At 48.7% G+C, this 23,982-nt stretch overlaps 2 protein-coding genes across 2 annotated transcripts; one reads left to right on the forward strand and one right to left on the reverse strand.

The window, feature by feature from the left end:
• Positions 1–62: 62 nt before the first annotated feature.
• Positions 63–5,700, forward strand: LOC122387863 (putative quercetin 2,3-dioxygenase PA2418). The gene is made up of 8 exons (XM_043378444.1): positions 63–302; positions 668–852; positions 2,052–2,188; positions 2,451–2,559; positions 3,356–3,586; positions 3,935–4,029; positions 4,295–4,541; positions 5,061–5,700. The coding sequence occupies exons 1-7, from the start codon at positions 220–222 to the stop codon at positions 4,526–4,528; spliced, it is 1,074 nt and encodes a 357-aa protein (XP_043234379.1). The 5' UTR covers positions 63–219; the 3' UTR covers positions 4,529–4,541; positions 5,061–5,700.
• Positions 5,701–10,552: 4,852 nt separating this feature from the next.
• Positions 10,553–23,675, reverse strand: LOC122387883. Its single transcript, XM_043378502.1, has 3 exons — positions 23,432–23,675; positions 22,620–23,188; positions 10,553–10,717 (listed from the first exon to the last, which is right to left on the reverse strand). The coding sequence occupies exons 1-3, from the start codon at positions 23,673–23,675 to the stop codon at positions 10,553–10,555; spliced, it is 978 nt and encodes a 325-aa protein (XP_043234437.1).
• Positions 23,676–23,982: the final 307 nt, after the last annotated feature.

Genomic DNA, 23,982 nt, shown 5'->3' on the forward strand with positions numbered 1-23,982 from the left:
CCCCCCCCACTCAGGAGTGAGCAGCGGCACCACAGCGCCCCTGGCGGAAGCCGAGGACAACCGACCGCCGACGGCCGTCTAAATCGATATCAACATGGCGCCGACGGCGGGACCGCGCTGTGCTCGTGGCGGTGAACGACGGTATCGCTCATGAACCGCCCTGGGATCGAGCGCTGACCGGAGTCTGTGTTCGTCGCCCCGGGGCCCGTGCTAGCCGCCATGCCGACCCGGGTCATCCACAAGACGCTGGACGAGTGTCTGGCTCCGCGCCAGACTATGGAGCACGGCCTCTTCCTGACCAGGTGGGTGGTAGACCGGTACCGGTGGGCGACTCACCGGCCGAGGGATGTTGCCGCTTGGCTCTCAGACTGACAGTGGCTCTGACCTGGCTAGCTTATTATTACTTTATAGGGTGTCAGTTGCTCATAGAGTGTCAAGTGCTCGACGTCTTAGCTTTAGCACGTTACTGGGAACGGCGAAGAGCCGGCATCGAGTACGTGCTCGAGTATGCTCGATATCGGCGGCGGGCACTGCTGCCCACGGAACCGTTTCCCTGTTGGCTAGCGACTGAGTGATGGGGTTGACATTGAAATATAATGATATCACTTCGCAACGCTCTCTTTTCCAACCACGGTGCTAGTAACGCCCCGTTCCCTCGCTCCCTCAGGAAGATCATCGGCAGCCAGCAGCTGAGCGCGTGTGACCCGTTCATCCTGGCCGACCATGTGGGTCCGATCCGATACGGAGCCGGAGAGGCGCTCGGAGTACCCGACCACCCTCACAGAGGTCTGGTAGTGGTCACCTATGTGGTGGAGGGCGGCATGCGTCACCAGGATTCACTGGGGCACAACGGTGAGGAGCAGGGTCGGAAGCCCATGCAGGCTCGATGCAGCGATACCTATGTCTTATCTATGAACTTATTTAGTTTTCATTGTTATTGCGCTGGTTTTGGAGTAAAAAGTGTTGCGAATGTATTTTTATGTTCATTCCATAGGCGTGTAACTTTAGGGCTGCAAGCGTCCCACAATCAAGTGTACCGCGATATCCTAGAAGCGGTACAATAGTCTATTCTATTCTACAATAGTCTATTCCATGAATCATTTTGTTACCACGACTCGTCAAACGTCTACAATTAGGTATATGAAAAAACCCGTTTGCACTCACTGCAGCGCGACCCTTTAACTAACACCATGAGGCCCTGACAAGTGACAGGGGAGTTGTGTTGTGCCGTTTCTTTGTGACGTCACGTGCAGCCGACAGCTATGTGCGTCACGGCCTGCCACAGGGCCTGTCAGCGCCGACCGGGGGCTGTCCTGTCAGCCGGACCGGCGCTGGACGAGATAGTGACCCGGTCCCGGACGCTGCTTGTTAGCGATGGTGGACAGTTTCCGTCCATAATATCAGCTACCCCACTCCACCCCTTCCGCTGGAAAACGCTTGTTTCTGCCGAAAACCAGGCCACTTTCTGTGAGATAATCGTATCGTATGCGTGACCACCTTTGTAACATACCGATCTACCGATTGGAGCCTCTTCAGTCATCAGCTCTCTAAAATGTCGTAATGTCTGCAACAGGCTGCTTGTCTCTTTATCAAAAACGTCTAACGTTTGAAGCAGACTTCATCCCTTCTTTGACGGACAACGCAGTCAGTCAACAAATCAGCTAGAACTGCTATAGCGACATCGCAGCGGGCCGATGCGTTATAAGTTACCGTCTAAAATGGCTATTTCATCCCGGTTTAGCTGAAGTAGCGATCGTTACTTACACAAAAGAAGGTAAAATGTTACGCATACCAAAGTCTGCATCAAAGTGTATACCGGCTGTGTTACTGTATAGTGAGTAGGTACTACCACTTTTTACGCCCAATTTAGGCGGCAGTGCACATAATAACCGCAGGTTGTTTTAATAGCGTAGGCGATTTCGAAAGTACGGTACGGTCTGTCTATGGCGAACTGACGAAATCGGTTGCACTACATATATTTGGCCGTAAAAAGGTGTATCTGTCGGTATTCCGAACTTCCAGACCCTAACGACCCTCGCATGTCTACTCAGGCGAGCTCCTGGCAGGCAGCGTGCAGTGGCTCACCACCGGGCGAGGGCTGGTGCACAGAGAACTGCCCAACGACAGCCTCCTGGCCAACGGGGGCACCTGGGAGGGTTTCCAGCTCTGGGTCAACCTCCCAGCCAAGGTACGCTATAAGGGAGCCCATATAGATGCTCAGGTGAATTTCTTAAGCCATATTTATGCTTCTAATTTGTTTCTTTGGACACTATGTTCAGTGGCTTGATTTTACTGTCAGGGAGCTACGTGATATTCACCTTTTTATCCATTTTACTGGCCATTTACTCGTATTACGCTTGTGGCTCGACGGACAGAGCATGCTTCCTTTCAATGATCAAGAATCATAACTGACGCCATAATTGGAACTGATCAACCATGCTGTTTTTCAGGACAAGATGATGTGCCCCGAGATGCAAGAGGTTCGTCCTGAAGACGTGCCAGAGTACATAGACGAGCAGCATCGGTTTGCCGTCAAAGTGCTCGTCGGACAGTACAAAGGTGGGTTCATGGTTACAGTCGGATCAACGTGACAAGAGACAAGAGGCGATAAGAGACAATATTTTGTTGTCACGTGACTCAACCGGTAATATGGATAGATATTTTTGTGTTATCGCTACTTACTGTGGGGGGGGGGGGGGGAGGGAAGAAATATGTAATCTATTAAACATATTTAATGATGTGTTCTTTGGTAAAACCGTAGGAAACCCCAGTTTATTTCTTAGTGTGTCGATATTATATGGTGTTGTAGGTATATTTTCATTAAAGGGCCTCACTCCTTATATAAGAACAGCTGACTGCGACGTTCCTCGTAACTGAAATAAGATACACTAAAATACCAGGTACGCAATTAGCAATAAGGCTCATTTTTTACACATACCTGTCAACTGTTGTGGACGTTTTAGCCGCGGGCACTCATCAAAGCAGCTGCACTGCGTCTCGTTAGGGGCAGTTCTCGTCCCTTCCGGCGCCTCGGGTGTTCTGTTTCCTCTGCCCGTCTACGCTCATTAGCATTAACTGCTCCGAAAACTGCCGTCGGGGTCGACTGGGAACGGCAGTGGGAACCCGACCCGGTCTGACCTGCCGGCCGGAGCCCACCGCCGCCGCCGGGGTGCAGCGTTCCGCCAGTGTGGGAACACGGAACTGCGCCTGACTGCCCACGCAGTGCTGATGTAACGCATCCGCGAGCCTGAGAGCTGGCTCCTACCACTCCCCGCGGGCCCTCAGACGTTACCTAACGCCCTACGACCACCCTACCGCCTTGATTCACGTCTGACGCCACCGCTCCGCCCTGCAGAGCTGCGCTCGCCGATCCGGACGCACACCCCGGTGACGCTGCTGGACGTGCGGGTGTCGGCGGGCGGCGCGTTCAGCCTGGAGCTGGCCGCCGGCCACACGTGCTGGCTGTACGTGTGGCGCGGTGCCGGACAGCTGGGGCACGCCGAGCAGCGACCCGTCACCGCCGGACACGTGGCACGACTCAGCGACGAGGGACACGCCTTCCGCGCCGAGGCCGACCGCGATCAGGGTCAGTGGGGCGGGATACGATTGAGGGAAGAATATCTGTAAGAGAGGGTAGACGAGAAATGAGGACCGTGGAAAGTTTGAGGGTGGAATCGATGGGGAGAATAAAATAGTCCGAGGGAGCAGGAAAGAACGAACCCACTAGATCGTATGATGGAGCCATGACGTGCGGTATATCATTTTTTGTAGCCTCGTCCTCTTTTTTTTTTTTTTGTCTTATGCCACCCGAAGCCGCCCGCTTACGCTTCACTGCACGACAAGCGAACTTGTATCGTCATGATGTAGCCTACTGTAACTTAAAGTATACGGAATGATTTATAGCTTAATATTAACAGCGACCCTCTAATTTCAGAAATGCGGCTTCTCATCGGTTCTGGGGTACCTTTGAAGGAATCAGTCTTCAAGTTCGGTACATTTGTCATGAGCTCCGTATCTGAAATTGAGCAGGTAAGTCGTTACCAAGGCATCCGTAACTCATCAATTAATGAAAGATTGACGAGGTGCCAACGTTTCGCTTATGAAAAACGTTGCATAGATAAGAAACTTCGCTCAGAACTTCGCATAGTCTTCTCTCTGAACTTCGTTCAGAGATAACGACACATATCTGTTGCGTTTGGCACTTGAGCTCATTCGCCGTGCCATTCACCGTTAAGTTCTCATTTATCACATTCGTGCGGCCTGACCGTTTCCCTCCGTCCCCGATTTGCTGCAGGCTCTGGAGGACTACCGCAGCGGTCGGCTGGGTCAGATCACTGTGGGCGGCGGTCCGGCGCAGGCCGCCGGCTCGGCGGCGCTGCCCGGCGCCGCGCGAGGCCTTGATCTGCTCAACCCTTTCCAGGGCGAGATTGAACAGCTGGCGGTGGCCGAGGGTGAGGCACCGGCGCCGGGTCCGGCAGCCCTCTCTGACCCGGCTACGGCCCATCTCACCAACGGGCATCGCCACTGACCTATTGCCTCCGGTGGGTACAGTACAGCAGCGCGGCCACAAGAGTTTGTATTGGTGTTTGAACTACCTATGTTTGTTGGTACTCAAAGATCGAGGCCCCGGGGCTAGCCTCCGCTGGCCGTAACTTCTAGTCCGGTAGAGCTGCAGATGGTGTTTCCGATCGAAGCCAAAGTTGTCTCAGTTATTCTTGCCGAATTTGGTATAACTTATGCCTTGTCATAAATAACGTTATGAATGGTAATAGTGCAGCCAGATAGGCTCAGTGACGCACTTCATAAATACACACATCCGGACTCTTTCCAATTACTGTAATTGTATTGTATATGTAATTATGTCTTGCGAAGATACCGTCAAGTTTCGATTTGCCTCTTGCATGTATCTCTTACAACTTGCATGCAGATGCATACTGTTTATTCATAGTTTTACAGAAACCCACGCACTTTTGTCTTCTCTCCATTCACATAAATATTAACACGCATCAGCACAGTTATGCCCTTCACAGACCATTAACAAGCCATTTGGACTGTTTCAGATTACCCAGCACGCTTTACGCCCCGGAGTGGTTATCGGCCTTATCTGAACCAGGCGAACTGTCTGTGTGCCCTGAAACCGACTCAACTTCTGGTCTGAGCTGCTTCCCTCGACCATCCATTTGTCCGGTATGGGTACCAACACCGCCAGGAACAAGCACGTTTGAACAGAGCCGAGGCTCTCGTCTCATGCTCTCCTGACCGAAGAGAACGAGTGCGGTTACAGTGCGTTAGCAAATGCGCAGTGAGCTTAGCTAGAAAGGGAGCGCGTCCAATGATGAAGGTCTGGATGCTTCCAGGGTACGACACCCTCAGAAGCAGACCACAGTAAACGTTAACTACGGTCTACACAGTACGAGTATGGAGCCCAGGGACATGTTGTTATCAGGGCAGCGTGAAAGTGCACTCATTGCTATATGTACGATACGGAGCGCGAGACGCGCTCGTCTGTTGGAAAGGAGCGGACCTCACCTGTTCCGCGACGTTGGAAGGGCCGGCGGAGCCGGGCGAGCGTTACTTTCTGTCGTGATATGCTGCTGACGTGTGCGGTGTATAACGCTTCGATCCATGAATACACACCTTCAGCTGTCGTGCCGATCTAGTCATATAATACAAACTGATTGCTATGCACAGACCAGAAGATGGCTTTCGTTTCTGGCGCCGTTGTCAGCTCCCCAAGGGAAACCTGGGATCGAACTGCGGACCCATTTGAGAACTGATGAGACGTTCATATTCCAGCGACTGTGATCTGTAGTCACGGGCTGGGAGATGTGACTATCTTCGGTTAGTTTTCTGTCTATGCAAATGCTAGATATCGCGGGAGAAAATCCTACGTTCCAGGGTGTGCTATGTGACAATCCAAACCACTCCCTACCAATATTATTCATGATGATCGAAGTTTTTCACGCCTTCCTGACCAGTGCACTGGTCAGGAAGCAGAACCACTGCAGTGGTTCTGCTTCCGCTTGATCCCCTATCTACTCGTTCACCAGCACCAGACAAAGACCACCCTGCGGCGCACAAGATCCTACCGCATCATATTGCTCGGCCGGCCGAGACGACGGACGACGGCAGACTAGGCCGAGTGCCGACGCGGCGGTGGCTCTGGCACGTCATGCACCGCACGCACACTAGGTTACATACGTATTCCCAAAAAGGGATTTGAAGCGAAAGTAATGGTTATTTGATGGAACTATTTAATTTCAATATAAATTTATAACTAATTTGAAAGTTCCTTTCACGGTGTGGCATAAAAGTATTGTGTTTTATTGAACTAATTTATTTGATATCGATTCTACGAGTTTCGTAAGCCATCTCGTTTTGTAATCCACAAAGCTCCAGATCCGTTCCTAATCTCTGCTGAGCTGGGCTGGTGATAAGCGTGATTAATCCATAATTGCGTCGGGCTACAGTTCACAATCAATGGGTTTGTGGGTCAAAGCTTTTTTGGCTCCTCATTTCGTCTTTTGCTTTTCACTTTCTGTTACACGTCATATCTTGGATGACCTTCTAAAATCAAGGAGCTGGTGCATTCATAGACTGATTTTAGGTTCTAGTCACCAGAAACAATATTTAGCAAAAAAGTGCCCCAAAAATGAGTAACGGGTAAATGATATGGGCGGTACCTTGCTTAGGGATGTGATCGACATGCTCTTTTCCAAACTCTCTGTTAACATTTGAGCTGAGAGTGAGATATTGCGTTACGATAGCAAGTTCATTAAAGTGGCCATCCCACCTTAACATTAGTTTTGAGTTGAGATAGCCAAATTGGGGTCCCTAGCTTGCACTTACCGATTTGGGCACTAACAACATCGAGCATTGCTTTAATGTGTAGATATTTAATTTCAAACTTGCAGTTTTCAGATTCTAAGAAGCTAATGCATTTTAATGCACCCTTGCTATTGGCGACGTCAGCGGAGGTCTCTGGTCTAACGATTTATAAATCTCAAACTAAAACCATCGTTAAAACGTGTTTTTTTTAGTGGCCCTAACTTACGTTACCGGCCTCGCGAGGAGGGCGGCGACCTATAACTACGCCGCGCAAAACGCGCAAAAGAAACCGGCCGTCCTAACTAAGACCGGTGGCCACTTTACTGCAAGACAACATGGGAAAACCGTTTTGATATATAGGTACTGTCTTGCGCGCAACATCTGCCGCACTTTTATGATGTCAAAAAAGTATTGCTTTCAAATGACGGGAACAGCGACGGTCCCAAAAAGTAAACAAAAGTAAAAGTCTAATATCTTGAAAACTAGTAAATATTTTTCGGTGAAATTTGGTAGGTATAAGGAAGATATTCATTTGTTATCTTTCTGAAGTCTGAACCACGGGACATCGCTTTTATGTCAATTCATTAGCTTTTCTTGAAGGTGGGAGGGTCCTTTTAACACAAGCGACACACTGCTCTCTTTCAGTTCCTTTTTGTGACAGCAGCTAATGGGCAAGAGACATCTTCCAGCTCCTTCTCGTCCCATTGCAATGTCTCTGGCAAAGTGACAAAGTTCGATATATGATACTTGTCTTTTTTGTGGATTAAGCGCGTTATTGGTGTACGTTTTCAGTAACCTGTCATACAAAAAGACGCTCAATGAAAAATAAACCTCGTCATTGTCGTTTAAAGTGTCATCGAGAAGCCGAGAAAGCACTCGGCCAAGGATGGTTCATAAGAAAACAGTTCGGTGCCGTTCACGAAGAAATGATGGGAGCACGTTGCTTTGAGGTCGTTTTGTTTCGCGTGATGTCAGCTACCACACAGCAAAACACCTCTGTCGACACACACCTTGTTCTTTTGTATTAGTCTCTCTTGTGTACCTCTCAAAGTACCTGCGATGTTGTCTTGTTTTATATGCATGCGTCGTGAGAAAAGTTACCCAGCTGCTGACTCCATCTCAGCATTATTCCCGGAGCTATCGTAAGCCTGCGCGACAAATTGGCTTCTGGTACGAGTGTATTGTTTGCACCAAACCGTCGAGCCGTCGGCACAGAGATAGACAAGGGATTCTGAATAGTTGTGCCGGGACCGGCGACAGGCTGTCGGAGACTCGGTGTGACCGTCACCGGTCTGCGGCAGCCCACCGACGGCAGCGTCACGGGAATACCACGGTAGATTCACGGTGATATCACGACAGAGTCACGGAGATATCACGACAGCCGGTACGGAGATATCACGGTGACGTCACGGTGATATCACGGTAGCGTCACGGCGATATCACGGCAGCGTCACGAAGAATTTAGCTCAGCGTCACAGAGATATCACGGCAGCGTCACGGTGGTATCACGGCGGCGTCACGGGGATATCACAAAATGACATGACTGTCGCTGCGTCGTTACGATGTCGTCACGGCGGCACCGTCACGTTGATGGTGTAAGTACGGCGTGACCGGCCGGCTCTGATTTCCTGCATCACTTCTGCAGCTCTTCTTCGCCTCCCTTGAACGGCCAACGGCTGACGGGCCCTGAAACAAAGAAACGAAATAACACTAAATTTCAATGACGGCTCCTGAAAAGCTAAAAAAGAAAATGACGCTATAATTGTCTTGACCTATCCGTTATTTTGAATCAGTTTCCTTTCCATGCTTCCTCATGGAATGTTTCAGTTTACTAAAATGAAATACATTTATGGCTGGAATAATAATTATCCTTTTTTTCGCAAAACAAGTTAACGTTTTGGTTTTAAACATGTGCACTGTGTAGTCTGAACTAACAAATCGACATGGTGGGGACATGGTGGTAATCAGAAGATCCGACGGACCTCGCGATGCCAGCGCGAACCGACTGACCTGGCGGATTTAGCGCGATCCGCCTGACCGGTGGCATCTGTACACGTTTCCCGGGTCGATGGCAACACAGGTGAACGAGAGGCCGTCGCTCAGCTCAACGGTCATCCCTTCTGATGGCCCGGATACAGCTGAAAAGTAGACAACTGATGAAACATTTTGCCTTTTAATCATCGTGCCTGCATAAAATGAGGTCAGGTTTTAGTTCATACATGCTATCACACACTTTGAATCATGCATGAAGAATACGGAGCGATTTAAAAGCCGGCTTTATTGACAAACACAGATTTGAGGGTGGCAAAGAGTCCCCATCGTTCACCCTCGGCCTAGCTCACGAGTCCCTGATTCAGTACCTTGCCCTCAGTTTTTACTTTAAAGTATCGCTATAAAGTGTCTCTAAACTTTTTTTTGTCTTCCTAGAAATGATGGCCAGACACTCACCTTTATCGCTATCTGTTGGCCTTTCTTGACTCCTTTTACCGAATCTGGGCCCCAAGAAGAATCTGTCTGACTTGGTCTCCATAGAAAGGACATCTGCCAAATTAGAACAAACAGGCACACGATGAGCTCATGCAAAGGAAGAGGAGATAGCCCATGTTATAATTCGGAGCTTTATCACACGATTTTTGTGAAAACAGTTTCGGATTTGATATCGCTACCAAATGGCCACTTAATAATCAGTTTTCAAAAGGAAATATCACTAAAAAAAAGTAATTTTGAGATGCACGCATCGGTACATCAAACCAGTTATCAGATGTTAAAAGTAAGTACACGTGTGATTAAAGCGTTGCCATAGCGTTGACTGTATGGAGACGAAACGGTATCACATGTAGCCTATAGCTCGATATCGACCAGCGACGTATTTTTCCCAATACCGGAACAGTTGCTAGTGTTTGTTAGGCTGACAGTCGGCACCAGCCTTTTGTGCCCACTGTTTGTAGTGTTCGACCAGCTTTTACAACAGCTTTGTTTGCATGAGCTGGTGAAAGGAGGTCCCCCATCGGCCATGTGACAGCAGTAAGCAGCGAATGAACGTGTTGTGCGTATTGCAGTCACGGGATCTTCTCACCTTATATTTTCCGTTTATGACAGCGAAAACACTCACTTCTATACCTAGCCAAAAGTCATCCTTAAATTTCGGTCATGAATGTCAGTTACGTGAGATAAAGCTACAAAACACCTTATTGCTTCATTTTATTGCGATGTTTTATTTGTATTGTTGGGTTAAGCCCTTTCAGTCCAATGAGACCATTGCAGAGCCGGGAGGATGACAGGAATTAGGGGAAGACATTGGTCTGGGCACTCAGTGGGCAGGCACCCTATAGTGAGTCGCCGGGGCTGAGCCCGTCCAATTGGACAAGCCGACCAGCCCCCAAAGCACTCACTGCACCCGGCTGCGGGTGTGCTCCCTTAGGAGCTGCGGTGCTCTCCAATGGGCCTGGGAGCCGCCCGCATGGGATGAAGTTGCCTGTCCAGCCCGGTTTGGGCGTTGTGGCGTGGAGGAGAAGGATTTGTCTGTTCTGAGACTTCTGAGGATGGAAATGACAGAGCGGGTATGAATATTGCGATGCTTCAGCTTGTCCTCACCACTTGTATAGTCGGCACTGTAAGCGCGCACGCTGTGAGTGGCATGCTGTCCCGCAAAGCACCTGTGTTATGCGGTACATGACAGTATCGGGGCGTTTCTGCCACTCCCCGTTCGACGTGACGGCCCCAGTCAGTCATGTGACAGCGAGCTGTGCAGGTTACCTCGTTTGGAAGCGCCGTCCTCGTCTGGAATGGTATAGAAGCCGGGGAAGGCGGAGCTCCGACTGGCGAGCGTCAGCAGCATCAGCAGCCCCAGAAGAACACGGAGACAGGGCGATCGGACCATCGCAGTCGTCTACCGGCGAACCATGGAGTTACGCCGAGATGAGGGGTGCAAACACTTGTTATTGCTCTGTGTGTTTACTGTCTTAAACTAAAGTACATGTTATAAAGGATAGGAAGTCATGACCGTTCTCAATATGCTGAGGACTATTTATTAGACATTTTGTGTTAGTGTTCTCCGATAGAATAATTCAAGATATATCTTTTGCGATAAAACAAAATACGTGTAGCACCTCCACCTATTTTGTTTTAATACTTTTTTGTTGTGAATGAAAATCGGAATAACATTAACAAATGTAATAAAGCCGACATAAGCCCAGCAAAATTTTCATACGGAAAGGTGTCATGCAAATGCATATTCACCTGTAAGCATAGGCGCGGGAGCCGGGGGGGGGCAGTGGGGGCAGCTTGCCCCCCAACTCTGGGGCCGTGGGGGCGGTGCCCCCACAGCTTTGAGACGGAATACCACACTTTTTTGCAAATGTTTTCTTTTTTTGTTGAAAAAGCCGAGGGGTGAAAAATAAGTGGCCTAAAACCGGTGAGAAAACTAGATTTGGGGGTACCCTAGGTTGATCTCTATTATGGTGTGCCCCCCCCCCCCCAGTCGGAAAGAAGTTTCCGCGCCCCTGCCTGTAAGTTGTAACAAACGCATGCGAGAACAATGCCGGAACAACGACATATACCTCGCCATCATGGGCTGTCGATAACTTGTCAAAGACATTCGAGTCACGATAGTCATTTATTCAACAACAGACACATAGTATCAAGCTATTTATCATGCGACATCCTTATTTCGGACATATGAATATGTGTCCCGCTAACAATCAGACTAGCATCATAAGTTGCCTCACTCATACATACGGACAATTACGAATAGTATTGAGCCGTATGCACATAGAGCCATATTTTCGTTTTGTGATAGTGACTCGGCACAAAACGGCATTCAGCTATCAAATAGCACCTTCAGCCGCGGTTCCCAGGCCCCGGGGAAGGTACTCCACTTATGCGTACTAATTACCAGCTAATTAATGATGGAACATGTGTGTTTTTCACGGATAAACGGCGGACATTTGGATTTTTGTATCTGCGTAGATACGAGAGGGCCAATGCAGGAAAGCTGTGCCGCGGTACAGATGTGTAATGCGGCACAGTCTACCATCGCATCAGTTGTGAGCATGCATGCACACGTTGTAGGAAGCAGTGTTTCTGAAGATATCAGTAGCGGCCACTGGCGGATCCAGGGGGGGGGGCCACGGGGGCCATGGCCCCCCCAAAGGCCTAAAGTGGCCTGTTTGGCCCCCCCCAAAACGTAAGAAAAATTGCTAAGAAAATATACCTTGATGGAGGTTTTTAGCCACTTGGTGAAGTAAAGCTTTCCACAGCATAATATGGAAGCAATATGGTAGCAGTGAGGGTCAGTCAAAAGTTGCGCGAGTGGAGTCGACTTTCAAAAAAGACTTGTTGGCACGTGTTTATGGCGCGGTAGCTGGGAGTTGGCGGTGTTTCGCGTGGTGTGGCATCACTGGCGGATCCGGGGGGGGGGGGGGGGGGGGCACGGGAGCCTGAGGTGCCCCTGACAGACCCGTGGTGCCCTTGGTAGGTCTGTGGTGCCCCTGGACCCTGGCAGGCCTGTGGTGCCTCTGGCGGGCCTAGGGTGCCCCTGCTAGGCTGCTGATGCCCCTGGGACCTGACAGGACTGTGGTGCCCCTGACAAGCCTAAAGTGCCCCCAACAGGCCCGTGATGCCCCCGACAGGCCCAAGGTGCCCCTGCGTGATGCCGTGATGCCTGCGAGGCCGGTGGTGCCCCTGCGAGGTCGGTGGGCCCCTGACAGGCCCATGGTGCCCCTGCGAGGCCGGTGGGGCCCCTGCTAGACCGGTGGTGCCCCTGGCAGGCCTGTGGTGCCCCTGCTAGGCCGCTGGTGCCCCTGGGCCCTGACAGGACTGTGGTGCCCCTGACAGGCCCAAGGTGCCCCTGTAAGGCCTGTGGTACACCTGCTAGGCCTCTGGTGCCCCTGACAGGCCCATGGTGCCCCTGCAAGGCCGGCGGCGCCCCTGGCAGGTCTCTGGTGTCCCTGACAGACCTGGGGTGCCCCTGACAAGCCTAGCCTGTGGGGCCCCTCACAGGCCCGTGGTGCCCTTGTTAGGCCTGTGGTGCCCCTGGCGGGCTGGTAGTGCCCCTGCTAGGCCGGTGGTGCCCCTGACAGGCCTGTGGTGCCCCCGGGCACCAAGGGGGGTCATGACCCATGTGGCCCCCCTTGGATCTGCCACTGGTACATATTATATTGATTTGTAATGGCGTTATGGCTTATGCAATATGCAATTGCAGGCACTTGGTATCCCTCACTTATCCCTCATTGGGGGCTCTGGCGGGTTCCTGAGGGCCCACGTCTATCTCCGGGAGCCCTAGACAGGCTCCTTTGGGTCCTTTCAGTCCACTATAGCATAAGAGGTCTCCATGCGAGTCCTATACATCTGAGGACGTACCCTGACGTCTGAGGTACTCAACTACAGCTCCAATGGTCTCTTACACTGGCGGATCCAGGGAGGGGGCATTTAGGGCCATGCCCCCTTCCCAGAGGCCTAAAGTGGCCCGTTTGCCCCCTCCCCCAAGCGATAATGAAGCACAGTTCAATCAGTGCCTGGCCCAGGAGCCGAGTTAGACCACCTCCCGTTTTACCACCTCCCGGCCCGCAAAGGGACCCAAGCACTGACTCGAAGCGGGTTAACTGGTCGACAAAAGCAATAGTAAGTGTTTACAAAGTAATATAAAGGCATGGGTCGGGTGGGCTACCATTTATATATTTCTATTTTTAGTTAAAAAAAATATCCATAGTGTCAGGGCTGTGACGAAAAATAAGTGGCCTAAATCCGATGAGAAAACAGGATTTGGGGGTACCCTAGGTTTGGCTCCTGCATGAGTTGGCCCCCCCCCCCAAAACGCAAGTCTGGATCCGCCAGTGGTAGCGGCGGAACACCTTCAATTAAGGGGGGGGGGGCACTGCCGACTTTTGGTCCCATTCTTTCCATGCAACGCCCATAGGGCCAATGTTAGAATGCCAAAATCAAAGGGGGGCACGATGCCCCGGTGCCCTCCCCGTTCCGCCGCCTATGGAAGATATGGCATTCACTGAGAGCTGTTTTGATTCCTTTTAAGCATATTAGGGGAATTGGTCTAAAACAACACCCTGATCATTTCTCCGAATATACCCCAAACACACTTTCTTTGAATATCACTCTGAAATTCTTCTTATATACCCTACACTGAGAACCTTTTTGATTCCTTTTGAGCATATTAGGGGTTTTGGTCTAAAACAACACCCTGATCATTTCTTCGAATATACCCAAACTATACCCTTGTTCTTTAAATAGCTCCCTTGAATTCTTCTAATATACCCTAGTAAGTACCGAAGAGGAAAGGAATATGATTCCTGTTCTATTCCCTGCGATACCCAAAGTACATTCCTTTTAACCTACCAAAATACCCTTACATCGAAACCTCTAGTATTCCTTCTAAGCGTATAAGGGGAATATTTTGTAAACTATACTCGCATTATACCACGTAACACTCCCGTATTATTCTGTGATTTCCATCACTGATCTCAATGTATTCTTGCATTACACCCCACATAAACCCAGAAGGGAAAATAATAATGCCCTAGGTATATTCGTCGTAGAACTTGCTCAGAAACTGTCTCATTACTCTCAGCTCCCTCGTCCGATTTCCCTTTATATATCGTAACACATCCAAAACGAGGGTTAAGGTTCTATCCCCAGCAGGGCGCGTATGGCTGAATAGCCCAGCGGGGCGCGGGTTAGTGGTCAGCAACACGTCCAGGGAGCGACTGCCCGTCCTCCTCGCCCGCCCGGCCGGCCAGTCCCGGCCCGCCGACCGGTCACCGCCGGAGGCGCCGAGCGGCACAGGTACGGTATCTGACAGTAGCGGCAGAGACTGTACACTAGGGTATATTAGAAGAATTCAAGGGAGGAATTTAAAGAATGAGGATATAGTTTGGGTATGTTCGAAGAAAATGATCAGGGTGTTGTTTTAGACCAAAACCCCTGATATGCTTAAAAGGAATCATTTGAGGAATCATTTGAGTATCTTAAGGGCATTCCGCCAGGAAAACGGCAGAGTTATAGGAGCATGACACACCATGATCAAAGGGAATAGAGAATCGTTTTGGTTTTCAGTGTTTGGCATCTAGCAGAAATCATTTCCCGAATTATTTCCTTCGCTGGAGAGAATCTTTCGGAGTATGTCATTTGCCGACATCCACAGTAGCATCACTTGAGAACGAGGGAAAATAGTCAGACGCACAGAGCTGAGACAGCCACAATTAGCTGGCGACCGCTTTAGCTGTATGGAAGGAGACGAAATAAAGATAAAGAAGCATAAAAATAGCGGACCTATTGACATCAAAAATATTGCTTGGCGGCCAAATTCCAATCACTGAACACAACAAACCAGTCACCCTGAGAGGGCTTCCTTTATAGGGGAGAGTGGGGAAAGATGCCCAGGGTTTTGCAATGTCATATATTATTCGAAAATGACAATCGCAATGCAAAAACTTGGAGTTTCAATGGAAGCCGACATCATTTTTCTTCAAAAAATATCACGCTTTCGTGCCTGAAATATGATAACTGTTTTGCTATTAAGCATTTTCCTGAAGCAGTGAAAGGGGGCATCTTACCCCAGAGGGTGGGAAAGACGCCCCCTGGCGTTGGGGAAGATGCCCCCTGCACTATAAGTGACATAAATGGGCACGTGAATTGCCTGAAGGAATCAGTAGTCCCTTCGAGCCTGCGGTAGACACTAAACGCTATCATAAGGGCCCTAAAAAGTCGTCGTGAGGGGCTTCAGAGTTCATCGTAGGGCCATCATGTCCAGTGCGGCCAAACGAGCCTCCGTGGTGGCGTTTGGAGACCGTCTTGGGGCCCTTATAGGTCTTCATGATGCTTGAGGGCCCTCAAGCCGCCCAACGTGGGGACCTCAGATGCTAGCGCGGCCCGTGGAGCCAGCGTGGGAGCCCTCAAAGGATGTCGTGAGGGCCTTGAAGTCAATAATGGGGCTCACAGAAGCCGTCATGAGGGCTCTCAGAGTCAGATGCCGCCCAAAAAGTCGCTGTGTGGGCCGAGAGACCGGCATGGAGAGCACCCGACCGTATTGGACTCTCAACAGTCCCAGATCGACTTTTGTCTCTCATCAAAAGTATGTAATAAATGATTCGACGGGTTGATTGAAGGACAGCGTACGGAAATAGGGGGGCGTCTTTCCCCATCAGGGCAGGGGGCATCTTTCCCCAAGGTACCGAATTAACATTTAATCAGTACCATTTGTTAGCCATAAAACAACAACCTGAAACAAACTGGTTGGGACACAGTAGGTACACGTATGTTAATGTATCTCGACCATAGCAAGAGAGATAAAAATTATTTACCTTCTTTGATATTTACAATGCTTTGACACCAAAATATTTTTTGAAAGCAGCAAATAAAAAACATGCAATAACCAGCCAACCGTTGCTCAACTGAGCTTCACAAATTTTTGTGCAGTTAACAAGACAGGCTTCCGCTTTACGCTAAGAACATTAATTTTTATGTTAGATTATTTGTTTCGCCGCTAGAGGGGGTGGGGCGTCTTTCCCACCCTGGGCATCTTACCCCACTCTCCCCTATGCAGACAACAGATCATGCTTTTGGTTTTCAGTTTCTTCTGTAAAATTTTCGTTTTTGTTCCCGACAAAAACGATTTTTGTCAATCATCAATCATTTTTGTCAATCGGGGACAAAAATGATCTCAATGTTCCCTCAAATTCAGAGGTATAGTTCGTTTTTTTTTCAAAAGGACTCTGGCTCCAAGTTCCTTATCGAAGCTCTCACGTGAGTTTTGGGAGCTTCAGCGTCTGGCCATGTCTGGCCAAGAATTTCTTACCGAAAAAATATTCAATTTCAAATTGTGCACGGTAAGTACCTGGAAATTGTGTCTTGAAAAATTAGCATACTATGATGACGTCACTGGTGGCAACTGGCACTCAATGTCCGTACGATGGGACCAAGTTTCGACGAATTTGGGGGAAACTTCGTTTTTCACTGTTGCCGAGGCTATAATCGAGTAAGCGGTTTCGTCCACGATAGTTATACGCTACATTGCAAAACAAGTTCGATAGCATAACGTCACCACTGTTCTCATATCTGGTTCCAAAACGCACATATGGAAATTATCGAGAATAATTAACATGTTAAAATAAGGCGACGTTCGAGTTTCTCAAGTTCAGTTTTTGCTCGTTTTGCTCGCTAAAACGCGTGCTTTTTCGAAAAACATACTTGGAGCCAGAGTCCTTTTGAAAAAAAAACGAACTATAGGTATATTGGCTGCACTGTCATAGTTGAGCGTCTATTGGCCTGGAAAAACTTCTCATTTCATTGATATAGGTTATAGGTAGGTACCTACTGAAGACAATTCCTGTCATCGTTCAACGTGCACACAATCATGCAATGGACATTTTAAGTCATGGAGTAAATTTTTGTGTGTACGTATCTAAATTTGCCGATAACTTGTGTCTTTTCATGTGAATGACCAGTGACCACTCACCCCTACCCTAGTGTCACCTTTTCAACTTCACGAGAAATGAATGAAAAAGCAAGTCAAGCACATTATAATATGCACAAGGTCAAGTTGTGAACGAGATGTCAAACGTCTAATGCATGTAAATGTTAGGTCTTCGACAATTTTTTTTGTGGCTTTTTTTTTTTTTAATCGTATATTCGTTCAATCAGACGAGTCCCACAGGGAAACACACAGCTGACACATCAGCGAAAACAGTTCCCTGTCCTCACGACGCACAATGGAGGACAGAGGCGGGTAAAAAAAAAACTGTCCCGGTGACACTTGAGCGCTGGAACGCAGTCCCAGTTCTCATGACACGCGGAGTAAACACGAAAAACAAGAACGGTAAAAAGAAAATTGCCCGATACAGCTCAAACCAGCACGGGCGGCGGCGGCGGCAGACGCGCCAGCGGGCGCCCCGCGAAGGGCGGCCAGGGCACACGGACCACCAGGCAGCGGCTGCCACCCAGCGCCAACCACCGGCCCCCCGCCGACGACCCGCAGCGACCGAGACGTCCCGCGAGCGCAGGCCGACCAGAGAGTGCTGGAGAGATTGGCCGGCCAATAAGGATGGGTAAAGAAATCTAGGATGTAGGTTGGTTGTGTGCGGAGGGAAGATTCTGTGACAGAATATTCGAGACGTTGCCCCACTTGGACAAAAACTTGTCAGTAGACTTATGCCTTAAAAAGAATTTACTTTCATTTTCAGCCTCTCTTTTAAGTATGTGATGAAAATGATGTATGCTGGGAATCTGAGTGTTATGTCTTGCCCTAAATATTACTTGTTTTGCTAATGTGAATATTAATATATTTATTTCGCTTTCATCCGCTAGCCTTGGAAATATCCACGACTGCACTGAGATATTTACTATAAAATTGTATTCTTTTCGAAAGTATGCTACTATATCTTTTATAAAGTCTTTTACTATTCTACATTCCCAAAGTATATGACATAACGTTTCATCACGCTCGTTGCAAAAAGTACAAACTGCACTTTCTGCTTTTCCAATACGATACAAAAAAGTGTTTGTAGATATTATTCTATTTATTATACGATAATGGAACGTTTGTAAGTATGTGTTTCTAGTCGCATGGCGAATATCATACATCGTGCCCTCATGCGTACACCCTATATCTCTATTCCATTTACGCTTAATATGATTTTGCGTTGACTGGTTTGTTTCTCGTTTTAACAGGGCAGAAACGAATTCATTATATGCTAAGCGTGAAGTGTTTGTTTTCTGGGAGAGTAGCGCTATTTTATAAGGTATTATTGGGTAAATGATTTTACAGGCAACAACAGTATTATCCACATGATGCGGTATACTTCTGGTTAAAGATTCATAGCATAGAAACGACATTTTGATGTTAAAGGTTTCACTTAGAGTTCGTTGTTCTAAAAATGATCCGCTATCCTTAGAATACAAATCTGCAACAAATCTCAAACCCTTTCTATCCCAATCTTTTACAATGCTCGTTTGGAATTTGCTGTGATCTGAATACCACAGCTTGTCCGTCAGAACGTTTTCTGGTGTTGTTCGGAAGACCGCACAAAAATCCGCCCAGGCGTTCAGCACATCTTTCCAAAATGTATTACGTAATCTATGATTCGAGATGTTTCTCAACTTCTCCGTGCCGTAGCAAACTAGTTCACAAATAGGAGGTAAAGTTTTCTTGATTATGTTAGCCCATACAACATCAGATGTTGACCAATATAGTCTTTTTATCCAGTTAACTTTTAGGCTCTTTATAAACGACCTAATATCGACCATTTTCAAACCCCCGTGATCGTAATCTTGTACCAACTTGTTTCTTTTAACTTTATCAGGACCATCGTTCCAGATATATTTGAACAATATATTATTAATGTAAGAAATGTCCTTTTCGTTTGGGGTTGGCAATGACGATACAATATGTACTAGTTTAGAAATAACCATTGATTTTACAACTGTTATCTTTCCTATCAAGGTGAGGTTTCGTCGCCTCCATTGGGCTATTTCCTGTCTTACTTTAGGTAATACTTCAGACATATTTTTTTCCACGATGGTGTTGGTTGTATTGCAAAAGATTATTCCCAATACTTTCAGTTCGCTTACTTTCTGCAACCCTGACATGTTCAAAAACGAACAGTCAACTGTTTTGCCGATTTGAAGACATTTTGTTTTATCTATATTAACACGTAATCCAGATACTTTATGAAATATGTCTAGTTCATTTATTACCGCATTTATAGATTCCGGTTCCGCGCTTGAAAATACTATTAAATCGTCAGCGTATTGCGATAATCGTACTTCTAATCCTACGCCTATGGGTATCCCCTTCATCTCCCTCGACTGCATTAGTTGATTTGTTAGGGGCTGCATTATCATATTAAATAAATATCCAGATACGGGGTCTCCTTGTCGTATACCTCTCTCCATGTTGATTTTGGGACCTAAATATCCATTTAAAAGAATCCTAGAAAAGTTGCGAGAGTTTAGGTAAAATGTTTGGATCATATGAGCAAAATGTGGCCCGAAATTATAATAATTGAGAGCTTCTGCTAGGAACTCCCACGACACCGTGTCGAAAGCGGCTTCGAAGTCAACTGCCATTATGATACCGGAAGAGGATGAAGCATTCACTGTTCAATTACATCGTACACTAGTCGCGTGTTTTCCCCGATATATCGTCCCTTAATGTATGCCGTCTGAGTTGGGGATATCAAGTAATTCATTATCTTTTTAAGTCTATTAGCGATGGCTCCAGATATAATTTTGAAGTCAACATTAAGTAAAGATATGGGCCTCCATCCTTTTACGGAATCCCTTGGCTTGCCCTGTTTCGGAATAAGAGTTACTACGCTTTCTTGGTGAGACATAATTGCACTGTTATTTACCAGACCTTCTTTAAACGCTCGAAAGAGGAATATGCCTAACAGTTCCCAAAAATGTTTGAAAAAATCTGATGTAAAACCATTTGACCCCGGTGACCTGCCTTTTTTCATACTCATTAAAGCTGTTTGTAGTTCTTGTAACGATATTGGAGTGTCTAGAGCGATCCTTTGTTCGTCGGATAGCACTCGCTCGATGTGTTTTTCAAGGTATTCTTTTGTATTGTGCTTATTTATATTTTTTCGGTATTTTGTTTGCAAATGTTTTGAAAGATGTTCAAGAATATCTTTGTTGTTTGTTATTTGCCTATCACCGTCTTGCATGGCAAGAATTGAATTTCTCATTGCGTTCCTCTTTTCTAAGGAGAGGAAATACTTCGAACATTTTTCCCCTTCTTCGAACCAGTTAACTCTGGACCGTGTTATTAATCCTTGTATTTTGGGTAATCGCATCTGCTCTAATTTAAGTTTCATCTCTTCTAATCGCTTTAAATTTTCTTCTGTTTCGTTAGTATTGAAACGAGCATTTAGTTCGTCTATTTCATTTAATATTATATTTTCCTCGCGTCTGTTTTTCTCGCCTTTTGTTTTGAAAATCGTACGGTTTCCCCTCGTATCATCATCAGTAATGTCTCATAGAACAAGCCACAGGTCACTGTGAATTGAATATTGTCAAAATTGTTTGGGTCTGATATATATTCATTGTTATAAATTGGTAATGCATATTGCTTAACTGTGTTTATTGTTACTTTTCTGATAAGTTCGTTATATTCTTGATCTTCAAGGAGTGCGGCATTAAACTTCCAAAGACCAGGGCCTCTTTTCATAAGTGGCTCTTTGACGTTTAATGATACTATGTTATGGTCTGACCTATAGCCAGCGTGAATGTTGGATGATGCAATTGTACTGACAAGGTGATTCTGAATATATATTCTATCTAATCTACCGTACTTTAATGGATTCTTCTTAGCCCAAGTATATCCGCTGCTCAAAGGGTTCATCTCTCTCCACGAATCAATCAAGCTAAAGCGTTCAATGATATTTGAAAATGCACACTTTGCAGCCGGGTTGTTTTGACGAACATAGTTCGAATCACGCTGGAGATCTGCGACAAAGTTGAAATCTCCTGCGATAATCAAATTATTCGTTGGCAACTCTTCAAGCTTATTGTATAATGTATGAAAAAAAGCTGGTCGATCATCGTTGGGTCCGTATATCGCGACGAGTATATAGGTGTTGAGAAATATAGTGCACTCAAGTATCACGAAGTTTCCTTCCGTGCAATATTCTTCATGAAGTATGCTGTGCTGTACCTTTGTCTTAAATATAATCGATACTCCTCGGCTGTTATTTGTACCAAAGGAATGATAACAGTTGCCACCCCAAACGGTATTGAAACATTGTGCTGTTTTTCTGGTGAGGTGTGTATCCTGAATAAAATATATGTCAAAATCAAGATTTTTAAGAAAGTTTATAACGTCTCTCCTTTTCTCCTGACTCCCAAGGCCCCTACAATTATAAGTCATAAACTTAAGGTCTGCCATAGCTTAGCGACAAACTTAGAGTGAAGTGTGTACTTACTTGGGTGAACGGTGTGAACGGTGCTGTTGCGCACGGGAGAGGGTAATGAAGCGCTGGTTGAGAGGAGCAGGAATGCTGGATTGGTATGGAAGGAGCGCGAGCCGGACGTCCCAGCCGCCGAGACCGCCAGCAGGAACCACAGCGGCGAGCGCGGGCCGCAGGAGAGATGACGCCCAAGACGAGCACCACCGTCTCCACCGCCGTCCCAGCAGTCGCCGGCCCCGACGCAGAGCCCGCAGGAGCGCCCAGGAAGGCGCCGCCGCCGCGCGCCGCGCCGATCCGGCCTTGCCGCGTACAGAAAGGACTTCCTGAGCCCGACTCGCGTTCCACGACAACACCTACCAACAACAAAGAGGCACAGACAGAAAACAGAAACACAATATAACATGCATGCACAAACATATGATTGGGACAACGACCATTTCTCAGTGTATCTGCTTGGCGCCAATGGGTTGTAAACTTCTTAAGCATTACAAAGCGAGGTGACCGTAGACAAGACATAAACAGACTACAGACAAACAAACGACGGCTCGGAACTACTAGCAAAGTAGCCAAAGGTGGCACCATACGAGAAAAAAAAGCTCTAGAGCCTGCCTTCATTTAGAAATACTCTCTTATATCCTTACTGCTAGGGCGGTTCCGTGTCCCACCCGAGCTTCGGGAGCTCACCGAGGCACGGGCATCGCGCCCTCGAGAAGAGGTCCCCCCGGGTACCTCCCCACCACCCCTTCCCACGCCCCCCACCCTGCCCCCGCCCCGGTTCGGCGACACCTCAGAAAGGCTCACCCCACCACCAGGGCCATCAACCGCCGGCCGCAGCTCACCGGGCGACGACGCCCCGCCCATCCCTCTCACCGCCTCATCCTGTTGACTGCTCCCGCCGGACGCCCGAGCTGTCATCGGCGGCGGGGCAGCCCCTGACGTCACGTCCATGGGCGTCTCCAGATCATCAGTCCCGGCAGGGCGGGCGGCCGCGGGGCGGACACCAGGAGACACCGAAACATCCCGAGCCCCGGCGAGCCCGCGATCGCCGCCGTCCGCCGACCGGTCAGCCGCAGCGGCGGCGTCAGCCGGTGATACCGGCTCCAGGGGCGGCGAAAGCCGCACCAGACTGGTGGGCGTCACCCGGGCACAGTCCAGCAGCGATGATGAAGTCGAGCCGCCACGGCCCGCCACGACGTCGGCGCCGGCAGGCACCGAACAGGAGACGGGAGCAGTAGAGTCAACGGCTCCGCCCGAACGCCGGGTCTCCAGCTCCATCACACCGCCGAGGTCCGACGGAGTGCGTCCTCTCTCCAGGGCGCTCCTCTCCTCCTCTCTCTCCGTGGCTGGGTCCAGCCGACCTCTCTCCGAGGCCGGAGCGCGACCCTGGGTGGGGCGGGGAGGGGCACTCGTCTCCGCCAACTGACGCACCGCCTCGGGGTCTACGATGCGAATGGGTGCACAGTCGCGTGACCGACACACTAGAATGTCTCCGGATCTCGTGAAGACGGAGAAAATGATCCCCTCCTTCTTCAGTTGCAGTAGATCAGAGAACAGTGCCTGACGGCGTGGAGTGAGAGACTCTGAGATGAACAGTCCAGAACCCCTTAGCTTGGTCTTAGTCCTAAATAGGACGTCTCTATCAGACCCGCGCGCAGCCGTGGTAAAGTCAACTAAAACCTTACCATTCTTCAGCCGGATCATGGCTTTCACCTGAGAAGAGTCCAGTGAGTGCCTCAGGTGCTGCTGCACCCGGGACCGAATCAGGTTTGCGGCGTCCTCCCGGCGAGTCAGCGTCTTTATCGCCGGTCCAGAGAAGATGAGAGACGTCCGCCGCTCCTCCTGCTGCCGCCGGTCCTCACTTAGCTCCATCTGCTGGAGGCGCCGCCTCAGCTCCTTGGTCTCCCTCTGCAGCTGGATGATGTCCATGTCCGCTGAATTCTGTCGATCCGACACCGCCTTGAGGGAATCCATCGCGAACGACAAGGACTCCTCTATAGCCATAAGCCGTCGGTCGTTCGAGTCCCGTATCTCCTTCACGCACTTCACATTTTCTTGTGCGATAAACTCTTTAAGTTCAGCACAGATGTCTATATCACTTTGCTCACCCTGCGCTGGGGAGCACACTTTCCGCCTCTTGGGCATGACTGGCCCGCACACGGACACTGGCTATCAGCTGACCAGACTCGCTCGTCCAGACGGTCGCGCACGCAGAGCACCGCTCGCGCGTCCGACC

The sequence above is a fragment of the Amphibalanus amphitrite genome, unplaced genomic scaffold (genome assembly GCF_019059575.1).
Source record: "Amphibalanus amphitrite isolate SeventyFive unplaced genomic scaffold, NRLGWU_Aamphi_draft 000301F_arrow, whole genome shotgun sequence".
Lineage (NCBI taxonomy): Eukaryota > Metazoa > Arthropoda > Thecostraca > Balanomorpha > Balanidae > Amphibalanus > Amphibalanus amphitrite.

What these genes read in the sequence shown, in the direction of transcription:
- LOC122387863 (XM_043378444.1), top strand. Translation starts at nt 220, where the DNA reads ATGCCGACCCGGGTCATCCACAAGACGCTGGACGAGTGTCTGGCTCCG. An exon ending in CACGGCCTCTTCCTGACCAG is followed by an intron (nt 303 to 667) that starts GTGGGTGGTAGA and finishes TCGCTCCCTCAG; the next exon opens with GAAGATCATCGGCAGCCAGC. An exon ending in CCGTATCTGAAATTGAGCAG is followed by an intron (nt 4,030 to 4,294) that starts GTAAGTCGTTAC and finishes GATTTGCTGCAG; the next exon opens with GCTCTGGAGGACTACCGCAG.
- LOC122387883 (XM_043378502.1), bottom strand. Translation starts at nt 23,675, where the DNA reads ATGGACATCATCCAGCTGCAGAGGGAGACCAAGGAGCTGAGGCGGCGC. An exon ending in CATGATCCGGCTGAAGAATG is followed by an intron (nt 23,189 to 23,431) that starts GTAAGGTTTTAG and finishes TTCGCATCGTAG; the next exon opens with ACCCCGAGGCGGTGCGTCAG. An exon ending in GCAGTCAACAGGATGAGGCG is followed by an intron (nt 10,718 to 22,619) that starts GTGAGAGGGATG and finishes GTTCGCCGGTAG; the next exon opens with ACGACTGCGATGGTCCGATC.